This window comes from Colobus angolensis, unplaced genomic scaffold (genome assembly GCF_000951035.1).
Source record: "Colobus angolensis palliatus isolate OR3802 unplaced genomic scaffold, Cang.pa_1.0 Scaffold132, whole genome shotgun sequence".
NCBI classification, from domain to species: domain Eukaryota; kingdom Metazoa; phylum Chordata; class Mammalia; order Primates; family Cercopithecidae; genus Colobus; species Colobus angolensis.
In genome coordinates, this window is record NW_012114400.1 from 2683788 (window position 1) to 2702558 (window position 18771).

General features: G+C 38.2%; 1 protein-coding gene across 1 annotated transcript in view; it reads left to right on the forward strand.

The window, feature by feature from the left end:
- Window positions 1-18771, forward strand: part of HMCN1 (hemicentin 1) — a 461695-nt gene that overhangs the window by 434000 nt on the left and 8924 nt on the right. Inside the window, exons 98-104 of the mRNA XM_011934184.1 lie at window positions 2320-2382; window positions 3392-3511; window positions 4001-4135; window positions 8391-8504; window positions 9053-9178; window positions 11506-11634; window positions 15225-15575. Of these exons, the coding sequence (XP_011789574.1) occupies window positions 2320-2382; window positions 3392-3511; window positions 4001-4135; window positions 8391-8504; window positions 9053-9178; window positions 11506-11634; window positions 15225-15575 (1038 nt within the window). The remainder of the gene's footprint in view (window positions 1-2319; window positions 2383-3391; window positions 3512-4000; window positions 4136-8390; window positions 8505-9052; window positions 9179-11505; window positions 11635-15224; window positions 15576-18771) is intronic.

Consider the following 18771-nt stretch of genomic DNA (forward strand, 5'->3'; position numbering starts at 1 on the left):
GCTGGTTACGTAATTCCTCCTTTAGCTCTGAAAAGTTTGATGGACTGAAGCCTTCTTCTCTCATCTTGTCAGTCATTCTCCGTCCACTTTGTTCTGTTGCTGGTGATGGCTGTGTTCCTTTGGAGGGGCAGATGCGCTCTGATTTTTTGAATTTCCAGCGTTTCTGCACTGCTTTTTCCCCATCTTTGTGGTTTTATCTGCCTTTGGTCTTTGGTGATGGTGACGTACTCATGGGGTTTTGGTGTGTGTGTCCTTCCTGTTTGTTAGTTTTCCTTCTAACAGTCAGGACCCTCAGCTGGAGGTCTGTTGGAGATTGCTTGAGGTCCACTCCAGACCCTGTTTGCCTGGGTATCAGCAGCAGAGGCTGCAGAAGATAGAATATTGCTGAACAGCGAGTGTACCTGTCTGATTCTTGCTTTGGAAGCTTCCTCTCAGGGGTGTATTCCACCATGTGAGGTGTGGGGTGTCAGTCTGCCCCTAGTGGAGGATGTCTCCCAGTTAGGCTACTCAGGGGTCAGGGACCCACTTGAGCAGGCAGTCTGTCAGTTGTTCTCAGATCTCAACCTCCGTTTGGGAGATCCACTGATCTCTTCAAAGCTGTCAGACAGAGTCGTTTGTGTCTGCAGAGGTTTCTGCTGCTTTGTTGTTGTTGTTGTTGATTAGCTGTGCCCTGTCCCCAGAGGTGGAGTCTACAGAGACAGGCAGGGCTCCTTGAGCTGCTGTGAGCTCCACACAGTTCGAGCTTCCCAGCGGCTTTATTTACCTACTTAAGCCTCTGCAATGGTGGGCACCCCTCCCCCAGCCTCACTGCTGCCTTGCAGTTAGATCGCAGACTGCTGTGCTAGCAATGAGGGAGGCTCCGTGGGCAGGCCTGGGGCCCACCTGGCCAGGTGTGGGATATAATCTCCTGGTGTGCCCATCTGCTAAGACCCTTGGTACAGCACAGTATTGGGGTGGGAGTTACCTGATTTTCCAGATGTTGTGTGTCTCAGTTCCCCTGGCTAGGAAAAGGGATTCCCTTCCCCCTTGCGCCTCCCAGGTGAGGCGATGCCTCGCCCTGCTTCAGCTCTCACTGGTCGGGCTGCAGCAGCTGACCAGCACCGATTGTCCGGCACTCCCTAGTGAGATGAACCCAGTACCTCAGTTGGAAATGCAGAAATCACCTGTCTTCTGTGTCCCTCGCGCTGGGAGCTGGAGACTGGAGCTGTTCCTATTCCGCCATCTTGCTCCGCCCCCAATTATAGATTTGTTACTTTCATGAAAGTCTTGCAAGGCAAGGGACAGATCATCATCTTTCAAGACTACACATTGCAATCTTGTAAAACCTGCCACGGGACCTGTCCCACTCACTGAATTTTAATAGTCTTATTATGACAACAAAAGTATCTCCCTAAAAACTTTCCAAATTCCATCTAATAGAAGATATCTCCCCTATTTATAACCAAAAACCTAAAACTACTATCAGGTAATAAATTAACATGTTTACATGACATGTTTTTTCCACAATTGTGTCCCACATAACACAACTGGTTGGACTAAAGAATGAACAAATGACTAAGTGGAAACTAAATTGTGATGCACAGTAATCATGTAATGATCACTTAGCAAGCAATATGCCCTAGATGTTTCTGTCCCATCTATCCTAGTATCACCCCACTGCATGAGCAGGAAGACTAGGATGCTTTCAGGAAAAGAGGTTTCTTAACTAACCTGTTCTTGTTCTTGTTAGCTTTTTTGTTTCTGACATCTAACAAATCTTTTCTATCACAATATGCCTGTTTCCCCTTATTTTGACTAGATGAAAAGGAAAACACTTGGTCACACATGGGAGATTTTGACCCAAATGCTCAAGGGTGCTAATGGAGGAGATCCACAAAAGGAGGGAGCTTCTTCACAGAGTTTCTATTTTTCACTGGCACAAATTATTTTAAGTTGCTTGAAAACAGCATTTCTCTTTCTAGAGTAAAACAGGGTTAGTAATGGCTGGAAGAATAGGACTTTGCCTGTGGTTATACCTGGCATATACATTTATCTTGGACCCTTTTTAGTTATCACAGAATAATTTTTTTATTGATGTGAACAACTTACACACAAAACCCGTTTCCAGTGGCAGCTTGTCAACAATCTCTGGACTGGGATTCATGTACTTCTTGGTTGAGAAACAGGCAAAGTTTTCCATGCCTGCTTATTTTTACCTATTGCATTTTTGCATTATGTGTTTCATCTTTGGCATATATTCCCAAGGAAGATGCTACTGGAAAGAAACCAGGGGCAACTATTCTAATAAGCCAATTAACTTTGCTTTCCTCTCTGTGGTAGGAGATCGTAGTAATCAGTGCCCCTCCGGGTTTACCTTAGACTCAGTTGGACCTTTTTGTGCTGGTAAGTACAGAGATAAATAAAGGCTTTTATTTTAATGAAAATGTCAATATTGGATAGCATTTAATGGATATCTATTGCCCTTTCCCTAGGTATTTAATCATCACAACAGTTCTGTAAACATCCCATTTGACAGCTAAGGAAATCGAGATGTAGAAAAGTCAAACTACCGAAAATCACTCAGCATCAAGTGATAGAGCTACATTTGAATTTAAGTTAATTGCAAAGCCCATGTTCTCTGAATTTGGCCACAGCCAACTGTGTCAGAGATAGTGACTAACTATAGATGTGGAGTGAGCAGACAGACAACAAACACTATACTTCATCTGGTGACTTGATTGCTGTGGGTGTGAGAGCCACAATCCAACATTAAGCCACCAAACCCTAGAATTAATCAGAGGACAGGCAGGATTGTGGACTTATCACTAATGTAAACCAATTTTATCCCACCAAAGTACCAGCACAATAGATGTACAGATAAGTTAACTGCTAAGTAAATGGCTTGAGGAGCTTACATTTACATACACAGTGCTTTTCTTTCATTGGAAGGCAATGTAATATAATCTTGCGATAAAGAGGTGGTCTTTTGACTACCGAGGTTCAAATGACAGCCCTGCTAGTAATGACTTATATGACCTTAAGCAATTTATGTAACTTCTTTGTTCCTCAGTTTTGTCCTGCAAAATGAGGACAGTAATAAAAATACTTATCTCCTAGGAATTCTGCGATGAAAGAGTTAAAGCAGGTAAAAGGCATTTAGAGCACAGTAGATATATTTTGGCTATTATCATTGTTGTTTTACGATATCTAACCATCTATTCACTATCAAGGATAACTCAGATGCCTCAAATTATTTGTATTTAGTGAATTCATTTTGTGGCAATTAAAGTATTTTCTATTATAGTTGATCAACTTCTTGGCCTCTATAAGCAATTATTTTTACTGGCTTTAATAACTCCCAGAAAGCAGGGATTTTATATACTGATTTGGGCCTTCTTGTTTCTTCTTTCAGATGAGGATGAATGTGCAGCAGGGAATCCCTGTTCCCATACCTGCCACAATGCCATGGGGACCTACTACTGCTCCTGCCCTAAAGGCCTCACCATAGCTGCAGACGGAAGAACTTGTCAAGGTATTCACAAATCTAATAGACACATTTAAGCAATGGGTCACGGCAATCTTTGACCTAGAAAAAGTGTGATAGACCCATTTTCTTCTTTCCTACTACTTCTGCCCACACCTTGGCAACAAACAGAAGGTCTCCGTTGGGCTGAGAAAATAAGAACACTGCTCATGCACTGCCTGCATGTAGGGCACTCTCAAGGCAGGAATGCCTGGAGAATCTGACTCAAGATCTCAGAAAGCAGAAATAACTTCTTAAAAGCCACCTAATTTGTAAGTGGTCTGATTAGTCAGTCTATGAAGATATTAATCACACGGTGCTGCTTTGAGTTTGTCAGCTATTTAGCCCACCTGAAGTGACTCAACCAAAAACTTCAGTCCTTCTTGTTCTTTTCTAGTTTCAAGTGTCCTTCATGGCTTTTCGTATCCCTATTTCACAGCAGGTTCTTGGGCTGGTGTTCTTCAGTTCACCTCAGTTGAATGATTTCCTGTGTTGCAGATATTGATGAGTGTGCTTTGGGTAGGCACACCTGCCATGCTGGTCAGGACTGTGACAATACAATTGGATCCTATCGCTGTGTGGTCCATTGTGGAACTGGTTTTCGAAGAACCTCTGATGGGCTGAGTTGTCAAGGTATAAAAATGGAGGCCTTTTCTTTATGTTCATGACAGTAAGAATGAGACCCCCCTTTTGACTCCTCGAAAGTTAACTGTCTCAGAAACTCCAAGAGGAAGGGACCACATAAAAGGGAGAGAGTGAGGAGATATCCAGCAAGTCGACTCCTGTCTCTCTGGAGAACTTAAACCTGAATATAAACATGTTATATGTTTTATAAGTTGAGCTTCTTCATGAGCTCTTATTCAGATACATTCCACAGCTATTTTAAATATGTATAGCACAGTGGTTTTGAGTGACCATTTGCCTGTTTCCATTTGATTAAGATCATACTGCACAGTCCAATCAAATCTATTTCATAAAATTCCATTGCATAAGACTGCCAGAATGTTTGTTGAAGGATATTTTTAATAGGCTATTTTTAAGAACAGTTTTAGGTTCACAGCAAAATTGAGCAGAAAGTACATAAGATTCCCATGTAACCCCTTCCCTCCACACACACAGCCTTCCTCACTATCAACATCCCACATGAGGGCGGTACATTTGTTACAGTCAATAAACCTACACTGACATATCATTATCACTCAGAGTCTAGCTTATATTAAGCTTCTCTTGGTGTTGCACATTCTATAGGTTTGCAAAAATTTATAACAATATGTATCCGCCATGATAGTGTCGTACGGAATAGTTTCACTGTCCTCAAAATTCTCTGTGCTTCACTGAATCATTTCTGTTTCCTCCAACCTCTGGCAAACACTGATCTTGTTACTGTCTTTGTGGTTTTGCCTTTTCCAGAATGTCATATAGTTGGAATCATACAATTGTGCAGCCTTTTCAGATTGCCTTCTTTCACTTAGTAACATTTAAGGCTCCTCCACCCCTTTTCATGGCTTGATAGTTCATTTCTTTTCACTGCTCAATAATAAATATCTAGATACAGAACAGTTTACCTAGTGAAGGACATCTTAGTTGCCTCCAAGTTTTGGCAAATATAAATAAAGCTGTTATCAGGATTTTTCATAAAGGAAAAGGCAGTGGATCCAAAACTGAATGTTTATCAACAGAATAAATGAAGCATGGTACATCAACACCATGAACCACTGTGCATCCATGAGAAAAATCTAGATGTAGGAAAGTATGTATAATTTTGCAGAAAGGAGTATGTGTAACTGGAAAAACAACCAAAGAAAAAAAGGAAATGGATCTATATATTTTGGTGGAGATATTTATGTGGCTGCAGTAGGAATAAATTATTATTCATACTAGATTGTTAATGTTGTTTCCCTTTGGTGGGCAAGAAGGGTAAAAAGGGAGAAGGGAGCCCAACCAAAAGAGGAAGAAGAAAAAAAAAACTGCACTAAGAAAAATATTTTAAAAGTTTGTGATCACAGCCGGGTGCAGTGGTTCACAAATGTAATCCCAGCTACTTGGGAGGCTGAGGCAGGAGAATCACTTGAACCCAGGAGGTAGAGATTGCAGTGAGCTGAGATTGTGCCATTGCACTCCAGCCTGGGTGACAGAGAGAGACTCGGTCTCAAAAACAAAACAAAAAAGTATATGATCACATCTGTGTTTATGTATGTTAACACATTGTAGATTTTGAGTGGTTAAATTAAAAGATGTCAAATAAAAAACAAGTACAAAATAAGAGACATTGGCAATCTGGAATGTAAGGTGAGGAAGTGAAGAGCCCAACTATGGTGATTTTTCTTTTGAAGGGTTTGGAATATAGCAAGAGAAAAGTGGCAGGAGCTTAAGATTAGTATGGACCTGAGAGAGGGATTTGGTTATGAGAGGAAAATTTTGATTATATCTACAGGTTTATTGGAAAGAAAAGTATAAGAAGGAAGTACTTTTTTAAAAAATTATACTTTAAGTTCTGAGATACATGTGCAGAACATGCAGGTTTGTTACATAGGTATGCACATGCCATGGTGGTTTGCTGCACCCATCAACCCATCACCTACATTAGGTATTTCTCCTAATGCTGTCCCTCCCCTAACCCCCTCCCAACCCCTCAACAGGCCCTGGTGTGTGATGCTTCCCTCCCTGTGTCCATGCATTCTCATTGTTCAACTCCCACTTAGGAGTGAGAACACACAGGGTGTGTGGTTTTCTGTTCCTGTGTTAGTTTGCTGAGAATTATGGTTTCCAGCTTAATCCATGTCCCTGCAAAGGACATGAACTTACCCTTTTTATGGCTGCATAGTATTCCATGGTGTATATGTGCCACATTTTATGTGAAGGGCCTCTCAAGGAGAACTGCAGACTACTGCTCAAGGAAATAAGAGAGGACACAAACGTTCCATGCTCATGGATAGGAAGAATCAATATCATGAAAATGGCCATACTGCCCAAAGTAATTTATAGATTCAGTGCTATCCCCATCAAGCTACCATTGATTTTCTTCACAGAACTAGAAAAAACTACTTTAAATTTTATGTGGAACCAAAAAAGAGCCCGTATAGCCAAGACAATCCTAAAGCAAAAAGAAAAAAACTGGAGGCATCATGCTATCTGACTTCAAACTATACTACAAAGCTACAGTAACAAAAACAGCATGGTACTGGTACCAAAACAGATATATAGACCAATGGAACAGAAAAGAGGCCTCAGAAATACCACCACACATCTACAACCATCTGATATTTGACAAACCTGACATAAGCAATAGGGAAAGGATTCCCTATGTAATAAATGGTGGGAAAACTGGCTAGCCATATGCAGAAAATTGAAACTGGACCCCTTCCTTACACCTTATACAAAAATTAACTCAAGATGGATTAAAGACTTAAACATAAGACCTAAAACCATAAAAACCCTAGAAGAAAACCTAGGCAATAGCATTCAGGACATAGGCATGGGCAAAGACTTCATGACTAAAACACTGAAAGCAATGGCAACAAAAGTCAAAATTGACAAATGGGATCTAATTAAACTGAAGAGCTTCTGCACAGCAAAAGAAACTATCAGAGTGAGAAAATTTTTTTGCAATCTATCGATCTGACAAAGGGCTAATATCCAGAATCTACAAGAAACAAATTTACAAGAAAAAAAAAAATCCCATCAAAAAGTACACAAAGGATATGAACAGACACTTCTCAAAAGAAGACATTTATGCAGCCAACAACCATATGAGAAAAAGCTCATCATCACTGGTCATTAGAGAAATGCAAATCAAAACCACAATAAGATACCATCTTACGTAAGTTAGAATGGCAGTCATTAAAAAGTCAGGAAACAACAGATGCTGGAGAGGAAGTAGAGAAATAGGAATGCTTTTACACTGTTGGTGGGAGTGTAAATTAGTTCGATGATTGTGGAAGACAGTGTGGCAATTCCTCAAGGAACTAGAACAAGAAATACCGTTTGACCCACCAATCCCATTACTGGATATATACTCAAAGGATTATAAATCATTCTACTGTAAAGACACATGTACACGTGTGTTTATTGAAGCACTATTCACAATAGTAAAAACATAGAACCAACCCAAATGCCTATCAGTAATAGACTGGAAGGACTTTTAAAATGCACAGGAGGAGGGAATGATTGATGGACCACAGTCCTCATCTTGGTAAGGAAGGGTAAGATGGGCTGCAGAGCTCAAAAGCTCAAATAGAGGGACTTTTCTTCAGTGAGAGAAGAGGGCTTTCTTCCTTCCCTGGGACTGGAGGAAAGGAAAGGAAAGAAGGTACAAACCACAGGCAAGTCCCCAAGAGTTTGAAGAGTTCATGCCTGCACAGTTTTTGTTACGCTATGACCCAGATGGTGTTTGGGAAGTACAACGTAGCAGTGACTGCAAATGTAGAGAAATGCTGATGTTAATGCAGTCAGGCACAGGGTGATAAAGACCTGCACCAAGTTAAGGAGCAAGAAAGGGGAAGAAAGGACAATTGCAAAAGACCTTAGTAGTGTTGGAGCTTTTCCCTCTGTATTCAGCATCCCAGTCTGTCAGTAACATTCCAGGACTGGAACTTCCTAGAAACAGGAGTGAGAGTCATATGGCAAAATACTTAAAGTAGAAGAGTGTTTCATTGACAGTACTGTATCATTAGCAGTTGTCTACTTTTAAGAGTATTGAAGAGAGATACCCTCTCCAGCAATTAATTCTGTCAAGTATTTGGCAGATCATATGAGTGTGAATATATTGGATAGGTTTTAGAGATCTTAAACATGGTAATGATCAAGATCATTAAAATGTTAAACATTTGGGATACATTAACTCAGGTTTCCTAATAGCATATAATGAAAGTTTTGTTTTATTTAACAGATATTAACGAATGTCAAGAATCCAGCCCCTGTCACCAGCGCTGTTTCAATGCCATAGGAAGTTTCCACTGTGGATGTGAACCTGGGTATCAGCTCAAAGGCAGAAAATGCATGGGTAAGAAAAGGGCTTTGAATTTAAAGGAATGACACCTCTACAACTTCTTAATGATGTCTGATCTAAATGCATACACTGTGTCTCGGTACTGGTTCCCATTTAGGACATCAAGCGTGCAGCATGTATGCAATCCGTGCAAAACCAAAATGACAAAAAATGCTGTTTCATGAGTTTCTTTTTCTAATTACATACCCATTCTTCATGACATTTCCTCTAATTTTTTTGCAAAAGTATACCTATACATATAAATATATGTACATATATATGTATACAAATGAAATTAACAGTGTATATAAATTTTATTTTTCTAAGAAGAGAAAATGATATGGCTACCTGCTCTGTAAAACAGTATTTTGTTTTTGTTTTTGATTTTTATTCTGTTTTAAACTGTGTTACATACATTCTTGAATTTAAGCACTTTAACCTTACACAGTGATTATGCAATGAATATATGTAAATAATATCCATAAACTCCAAAAGTATGATTTCTCTGGAAAAGTTGAATAAATAATTTTCTTAATCTACATTACCTTTGTTCTTTCATCAAGATGTGAACGAGTGTAGGCAGAATGTATGCAGACCAGATCAGCACTGTAAGAACACCCGTGGTGGCTATAAGTGCATTGATCTTTGTCCAAATGGAATGACCAAGGCAGAAAATGGAACCTGTATTGGTGAGTGTCTGGCTGTTTCCATGACTGAGATCAGTTTACCATCAACAAGTCAAGTAAGGCATTCATTTTAAAACTAGTGATTAGAGTAAATTTAAGCTACCAAGGAAATCTTTCTTTTTCTGTAAGTACTCCCAACTTCTAGGATAATTGAGCTCCAGGTCCCAGGGTCATGGCTATACCCAGAAATGGAAGCTCACTATGAAAACTTATGACCATTTTGAGCTCCCATCAATTAAACATTTAGTTTACATGGTTTAATATCCACAAGCATTAATATTATCTCACATAATTTCTAATATGAAATTTAGCATATATGTTAAGAATTTCATGGAGGAAAGAAAAATTGTGTCTGTAGAGATTTATTAAAATTCAAAATATAATTATTTTGGAGCTGTATATTCTTTAAATATCAAATCCATGACCAGACAAATAAAATAAATAATTTGCCCAAAATTTATGCTTTGTCTATCTATTCTACATCAATGACCAGACACAAAGGTACATTATATTTCTCCCTACATTTTTTCTGGGTATGTCTATTCTGTACCAGCCTGGTTAGCAGAGCTAGCAACTGTAGAATTTACAAAAATAAAAGAGAGATACCATTCCCATTCTCATTCCTGCTAAAGAACACAGGAGAAAGAAATAATGTATGGGTTAAATTGGCCTACTCCACTCCCTCCACTATACCCCCTCCCCCCCAAAAAAAGCAAAAACCTATAATACAAGGTGAATGAAACACCGTAAAGAGGAACAAATAAAACTCTACAAGAATACCCAAGAAAGTGACTGTATCCAGTAGGAGTCACTATGAAGGAGGTCGTGGAAATGATCACATTTAAACATAGGTTGGGATGTTACTAGATGGAGATGACAGGAAAACGAAAGCAAGAAAGCCTTGTATAAGGGAGAAAGAGCTGAACTTAGGGATAAAGTGTTAAAATTCATTGTTCCTTCTTGACAGCTGTCTAACCTTTGGACAAGTCTTATGATTACACAGAAATTTGAGTTTAAGTTTCTCATTGTAAAAATAGCACAGTTTTTCTTTAAAAAAATCATTTCTAAAATATTAATAAAATTATAGTGTTTTGGATTGGTTTCAAAACAATATGATTGTGGGGGATAGATATAGATGAGGGAATACTGGCCATCTGTTGATAGTTGTTAAGTTCATTAGTATAATTTAAAAAAACAACAACTGGTGATGGGAGTTGAAGTATCAGATTTCAAAGACTTGTTTCAGCTCTCACACAATAGATATAGGTCAATACTTCCCTTATCATTTAATAGCAACCAACTCTATCAGGAGTGTGAGACCAGCCTGGCCAACATGGTGGAACCCCGTCTCTACTAAAAATACAAAAATTAGCTGGGCAAGGTGGCGCATGCCTGTAGTCCCAGCTACTCTGGGGGCTGAGGCGGGAGGATCACTTGAACCCAGCAGGCAGAGGCTGCAGTAAGCTAAGATCATGCCACTGCACTCCAGCCTGGGTGACAGAGCGATACTCCATCTCAAAAAAAAAAAAAAAGAGCAGCAGCCATCTCAGAGCATCATGTACAGTTACATGCAACTGTAAACATTTTTCAGAATACTGACCCTAATTATGTATAAGATTAACTAGACATGAGATGAGTTGAAAGATCAGAAACTTTTTAAGAAGCTACAGCAAAAATCTAGCTAAGTGGAAATGTAAATGTAGAGATACATGGTTTTGATTGAGGAAATAGAATTACCCAATCTTTGTATATAGCAAATGTTCAAACTATTATTACTAGAAACTCTTTTAAAGGAAATGCTTTTCAATAGCAGGAATACAGAACATCATTTATCATTTAAAGCTTGATGGACTTGAAACACAGGCATGCTGTTATCACAAATAGGGGTGTAAGGTTAAGGCACTGAGGGTGTGCTGGGTTTGAAGTAGTGGTAAAACAAAGAGAGATGGGGATGTCCAGCTAGCAGCTAGAAACGTGGGACTGTGGATCAGAAGCAATATAGCACTACTGTTCTCAGTCTGCCTAAACTCTAATCACTTGTACAAACAAGATGACAAAAGGAGGAAGGGATATAGAGAAGGAGAAAAAAGAAATCTGAGAATAAAACTCTCTCCATAATAGGGAGCAGGAGGAGGAAAAGCAGCCAGTTAATAAGTGGCAGAGCTGGGACTTGAACCCAGGTTTTCTGATTCCAAGTTGTAAGTTGGTGTGATCTCAACCACTTGGTGAGAAATGCAACCTTTGGCAATCCTACAGAATGCCGATTTCAGATACAATGACTTTGGGTTTGAAAGAGGAAATGTTACTTCTTATTGCCTCCATGTCTGTAGATATTGATGAATGTAAAGATGGGACCCATCAGTGCAGATATAACCAGATATGTGAGAATACAAGAGGCAGCTATCGCTGTGTATGCCCAAGAGGTTATCGGTCTCAAGGAGTTGGAAGACCCTGCATGGGTAAGTTAATAGGAATTTGTTGAGCAATCAAGCTACTGATACAGTTACCTAGCCTTACCAACTGGCTTAGGGCCACTTTCTCTATCCTGAAATGGTCTCTTGTTACAATAATAAGGTATGTAAATTGATTTACGTCATTCAACACAATTTGGATACTTCTTTGGAGACTTCATATTGAGCTCAATTTACACTGACATTTCAAGTGTTAATAATCACTTACTGTGTGCTTGCTATACACCACACATACCAAAGTGAGGTTCTGATATAATTGCCATCACAACTTAATTACCACGATTATCTCATTGATTATATCTCTATGCACATGACATAAATGTTTGCATAGATACATTTTATTTGACCATGAAGTATACTTGTATGTAGTATGAAAGTTTAAGTGTGAGGTTTTAAAATAGGGACACACAATTTAAACAAATGGATAATTATTACTTTATCATATATTTAACGCTTAAATATCTCATTCATTTCTCCCCACTTGCCTATTTGTTTTCATCTTAGTCATATTTGAATATGAAGGCAAATAGAAAATATCTGTAAGAAGATAACCACATACTTTTGGTAAAAAATTAATGCATTTATAATCAAGAAACTGATCTATTAAACTGTAGTCTTCCTTAGAATATTCAGTTGCACTAAAATAATTGTGTGGGCTTTTCAATACTAGCTTCTGGGTTACATGCTGTTTTTCAAATTGGTTGCCTTGTTCTCTACTTAACGATTATTTATAGCAAATTCTCCCCAAAAGACTTAGCTCTGTCTTTATGCAATCCCTAGCATACTATTTTGTATGTAGCAAATATTCAAACTAATACCATTACTAGAAACTCTTTTAAAAGAAATGCTTTTTAATAACAGCAATGCAGAGCATCATTTTAGTCTTCTATTTAGATATTATCATTTATATATAGTTTAAAATCTTGATTAGCCATAACAGTGACTTTTCAGAATGAAATAGGGGTATTTGTTCACCAATTTGGCCACCAATTGGATCTCAGACATTGTGCTAGGGAATAAAACAAGGAAGGATGCAGAACCATTGCCTTAAAAAAAGAGTTAGAATGGCTGGGTGTGGTGGTTCACACCTGTAATCCCAGCACTTTGGGAGGCCAAGATGGGTGGACCACCTGAGGTCAGGAGTTCGAGACCAGCCTGGCCAACATGGCGAAACCCCGTCTCTATTAAAAGTACAAAAATTAGCTGGGCACGGTGTCAGGCACTTGTAATCCCAGCTACTCGGCAGGCTGAGACAGGAGAATTGCTTGCACCTGCGGTGTGGAGGTTGCAGTGAGCCAAGATTACACCACTGCGCTCCAGTCTGGGCAACAAGAGCAAAACTCTGTCTCAAAAAAAAAAAGAAAGAAAGAAAGAAAAGAGTTAAAATATTAATTTTTACCTACTAAAAGTTTTTAAAGCAAAATTTACTATTTTATTCTACCTTCCTATATTGTTTTCTTTCATGCCACTGTGGTAATGAATTAAAGAATTTGGCTTTCATTCCCTTTTCCAATTTATAGGAAGAGTTACAAGTACAGATTCCATGTGTTGACCTAGCAATAGAAAGAAAATAACTTTTTAAAATTTTACATGTTTGGTGAGTTTATATCTTAGTAAGAACTGATTCTATGTCCTTGCTTCCTTGTTTTTAATCTGTTGGGGGAAAATGTGCTTGGCTTGTTCATTAATTCAAAATTATTAATTCAGAAAATAAAAATTTAAAGTCTGTAGTTTTGCCAGCATTCCTACCTCTAAAACTTGTAACTAAATTCTAACTAGAGATGTGATTTCATTTCTCCCTCTACTGATAGAATTAAGATCTATATTAGCTTTGAATTCTGGTTTTCATGTATTTAAGACCACATTTTCCCATATGATCTTTTTCATTTCTACTGTTCATGGCTTGATTTCGCACACGATATCAAGCCCATTCCTTCATTAATTCAACAAATGTTTATTGAGCACCTACTTCGTGTTGGATGATGTTCTAGGTTGTGGGAATACATCGCTAAACAGGACAGACCAGGTCTCTGTCCTCGTGGACTTTACCTTTCAGGGAGAGAAAAAGAATCACAAAATATACAATTTCAGATAGTGATAAGCACTTTAAGGAAAAATAAAACAGTAAGGAGAAAGAGAGACCCAGACTGGGGTGGTAGCACTGTGATCCAGGCAGCCTCTCTGAGAGACTGGACAGAAGGAAAGAGCAGGCCAGGCGCAGTGGCTCACGCCTCTAATCCCAGCACTTTGGGAGACCGAGGCGGGCTGATCATGAGGTCAGGAGATCTAGACCATCCTGGCTAACACAGTGAAACCCTGTCTCTATTTAAAATACAAAAAAGATTAGCTGGGTGTGGTGGCACACGCCTGTAGTCCCAGCTACTCAGGAGGCTGAGACAGGAGAATCCCTTGAACCCAGGAGGCAGAGGTTGCAGTGAGCTGAGATCATGCCACTGCACTCCAGCCTAGGCAACAGAGCAACTCTATCTCAAAAAACAAAAAAGGAAAGAGCAGCCACGATGGGAAGCTCTGAACAAGTGTATTTCAGGCTGAGGAGAAGCCAGGGCAATGTCATTCATAAAAGAATGCACTGATCATAATCAAGGAAGAACCAAGGGGTCAGGCTATTGGAGCAAAGGTAGGCAGAGGGTAAGGAGGATAAAGAGCCCATAATAAAGAATGTGATGGGAAAAACATGAAAGATCTTGGGCAGACAAGCAATATGATATGGTTTACGTTTGGAAAAGTTCTCTCTGGCTGCTATGTGGAGAATTAGGAGGGCAAAGATGCTTGCAGAAAGACCAAGTCATTTAAATAAACATAAAAGTAGTTACATTTTTTAAAATTATATACGGACATATTAGAAAGCTTCCAACTTTGTCAACCAGTACAAAAGTCAGAATTCCATGTGAAATATTTGTCAAAAGAAAGAAAAAACAAGAGAGAAATTTCCCAAATGTACACGTATGATTGTATGAAGAGGTATTATCTTGAGACATTTTTATAAGTGAAGTTTGATGAAAATTGTATTCATTTGTGATCCCACACTCTCTTTTACCTTTTTTTCCCCAGAGGAAGAGACACAAATTTTAACAATTTAGGATGTCTCTGCCTAGCTGAACTAAGAAAGCTTAGTGTAGTATTTCTCAGATTTAAAATCTTAATGTTAGTCATAGAATTACATGTAAAAATGTATACCAAATCAGCTTAAACTGATCAAGGAGACAAGGCTGAAAACAGAGTTCCCTAGATCTTAAGGCCATAAGTGAAAGTCAAAGGAGTATGAATTCACAGAACTAATGTGTCTCATTTTCTGAGCCACTTGCTCCAATGTGAATGTTCAAATAAAACGTGTGCATTAGTATTTAGGGGGAAATTTACAGAATCTGTCTTTATGTTCATAACTGAATGATTAAAGCTTTCTCAAAAGTTCACAACAGTTGAGGAGAAATTACTGTATGCCTGGCTTTGGAGGGTAACAATATCTTCAGTTTGTTTCACAGATTCATTCTATATTCCTGTGTTTTGTGTATGTATGTCTTTTTTTTTTTCTTTTTTATGTCATGGCACACGAGCAGACATTAATGAATGTGAACAAGTGCCTAAACCTTGTGCACATCAGTGCGCCAACACCCCCGGCAGCTTCAAGTGTATCTGTCCGCCAGGACAACATTTATTAGGGGACGGGAAATCTTGCGCTGGATTGGAGAGGCTGCCAAATTACGGCACACAGTACAGTAGCTATAACCTTGCACGGTTCTCCCCTGTGAGAAACAACTATCAACCTCAACAGCATTACAGACAGTACTCACATCTCTACAGCTCCTACTCAGAGTATAGAAACAGCAGAACATCTCTCTCCAGGACTAGAAGGACTCTTAGGAAAACTTGCCCTGAAGGCTCTGAGGCAAGCCATGACACATGTGTAGGTAAATGTCAGCCATATTACATTTCCTTTCTGTGGGCTCTCTTACTGATAAAGCATGTGTACAGCACCTGTGATTGTTTGGGTGCAGTGAACTACATCCGATCTCAAGTCCGGAATGACTCAAAATTTTAAGACATTTATTTTGGCACCTAAAACTATTACAGACTTGAGTCAAGTAAATTATGGATTTACATGTGGGCATTCTGATAATTTATTGTGTTATGGTAAGTTTCTCTTTTTGGTCACCCTGAAGGTGTTACTAAATTTAATGCTACATAGAATTAAATTTCGGTGGCATCCAGAATATAGCTTATTTAAAAAAGGATGTAAATATTGCCACATAATTGCCACATAATATGCCATCAGATTGTAGCCACATCGGACTGATGGAAAAGCAGTGGTTTAAAAGTGAAAGTTTCAGCTTCTCAGTCGACTGTTCTATATGACAACCAATATCCCATTGACTGTTGCTCCACAGTCCCCATGGAATTGCTGTTTCATTATTGTATATGTTTGTATGTCACTGAAAAGATAATATGAGTTGGGACAAAATTAAGTTACTTCTATCGCTCTAACATATATGCTTTCAGTATCTATCTAAATTCACAAGTCTATAATTTCATTTGTTTGCCAAAGTGAAGTATAATTTCCAACTTAAGAATTGAGACCTTGTTTTCACTCAAGTTGCAAACATTACCATCTGTCACTCATTTAACTCAATTTTCTGTGAACATCTACAATTTGCATGTCATTGACCTACTCAAGGGGAATTAACAAGCAGGAATTAGTTTTACTATTTGTTAGCTGGAGAAAGCAAGCACAGAGGAGGGAAGTAAAGAGGGAGGGAAAAAAGAAATTCTGTTTAAATTCAAAGACCACTATGCCAGCCTCATTTTCTTACATTTCTCGAAAGCGTTCTACACTTTGCCTACTCTCTCCTAACTATGCTTTTTGCTAAATATTTTTTAAACATTTCTTCTCCTTCTATCTTCAATTTTTGTTGTTTCTTTTTCCACCCTTGCCCAAGCCCTCTTGTTATCTTCTCAGATGTACTTCTTGGTCAACCTTAGGTGGATTCATCTTCCCATATCATCTCTACTCAGTTGGACCCTCAGTCCCTCTGGACACTCAAACTTTACCCTTTGCTTTTTAGGTTCATATTTTTTTCCAGCATTTTTCTGTCTTTTTTCACCCTGATGTACCTGCAGCTTAATATAAGGGACATGGAAACTTCTCCCTTGTGATTAGCTTACCAGAATTGTTGACAGTGCTCATTTCTTCTACCACCAAACATTAATGCATTCATTAACAATTGTCTACGTTTTGTCCCATGCGGTCAAATACTGTTTAATTGCTAAATATGTGGACTCCAATATTCTTGCTAGTATATTAAACAATACTGTCAATCTGCTACAAACTGTTCTGAGTTTTGGTAATTTTTTATGCCCACAATTTTGATCTGACTCTTCATTAAAGTTGTTCACTATTCTTTTGTTGACAGAATTAACATCTGACATTTTGTCTTTCAGTTTCTTCCAAACAGTCATTACCACTAGAGGGTTTTCACAGACTAGGTGATAGGTTACCATCCCATTCTGAGCCTTCATTTTAGACAAGCACTTTCTTTTGATCTACCTTTATTTTCCCTGCTCAAACATCTGTGTTATAAAAAATGAATTAAACCACACCCTCCACACTATACACCATTAGCTGGTTTCTTCCAAATTATCAGAAGGTCCAAGTTATTTTAAGAAAGTTTCCTGATTAATAACCCATTTCTCTACTTCTTCATCACCATCTATGGCTGCAGTTTCATCATAGTAGAGTCTTATAAATGTTTTCTGTCTTCTGTTTATGTTAAACCTATATTATGTTATCACAATCATCTTCCTCAGTCATCTGCTATTTGAGGCAGCCACTATTTCACAGTAAGGGTCAATCTTGGAGAATCTAAAGTAAAAATTTATAGCTAGTCCATTACTGGATATTTAAGTTTCTTTGGGGGCAATTCATAGGCTTAAACATTTCTTAAAATATGGTATTTTATAGTATTGGGACAATGAAGAAATTTACAGTAAGACTGTAGACAGCTTTGGAACTACACAACAAGACCAACTTGCAATACACACCAAATGCTTTTCATTAACTATCTGGGACAGACAAGTTATGAAAGATTCAAATTAACAGTATGAAATCTTATTTAGACTTGTGCTAAAGTCTAGTTTTTGAAGAAATTGATTCCAAAGCATAACAGGAAAAATGACCATTGCATTGCATCTGAATGTAGAAATCACACTTGGGGGCACGGTACAATTCATACTTGCAACAAAAGCTCTGTGTTAACTACTTGGAGTGCAATATCATTTACATTTCTGTTATTTTAGGTTAAAGCTGATTTTAAAGGAAAGAAGTAAAAACTCACACAAGTCATAGAATCAACACTTTGATTAACTAGTCTTCCACTGGTTGGTATATGATCAGAGACTATGAGCAAATTTTAATTTTAGTCAAAGCAAAACACCACTGGGACAAGAAATTTTCAGCCTCCCAAATCACATACCTTAAAGCAAATATCAATTAATTTTGAATTATCAACTATTCTCACACTCCTTGCCATTTTCATGGCTTTGTTTAATAATAGCAGATAGCCCTTTATAGACTACTTTCCCACATGTTACTGTATATTAACCTTTCAGCAAAACTGTGAATTAGGGCAGATAGTCTCAAGTGTCCCTTTTGACAGAAGAATAAATGAGATCTTGAAAAGTTAAATGGCCTGCCAAAGGTAACACAACTATATATGTATGTACTTGTCATTAGTGCATTCAAATTGTGTAAAAAATGTTGAGGAATATTTTTTGTCACAAAAATGAAAAACATTTCCATATGATATCTGTGTATGGGAAAGCTATGCATGGGTAGGCCTGCTGCGAGAGAGAAAGAGAGCCAAAATTTGAATACAATAAAAACAAATACTCCTTTTTACAATTAATCTCAATAGGAACATTATATTTTAGGAAATTTCTACTGTTCCTTAAAGAGTTTCATATTTTGGTGGTTTAGGATCCTGTCTACATTTGTTTCCTCTGTCATGTCTCTCTTAACTAATATAAAAATTGATCAGGTTGGGACTTCAGCATATATGTGCTTATACATAGAAGAAATGTCCATATTTTGTAATATGGTACTGTGTATAC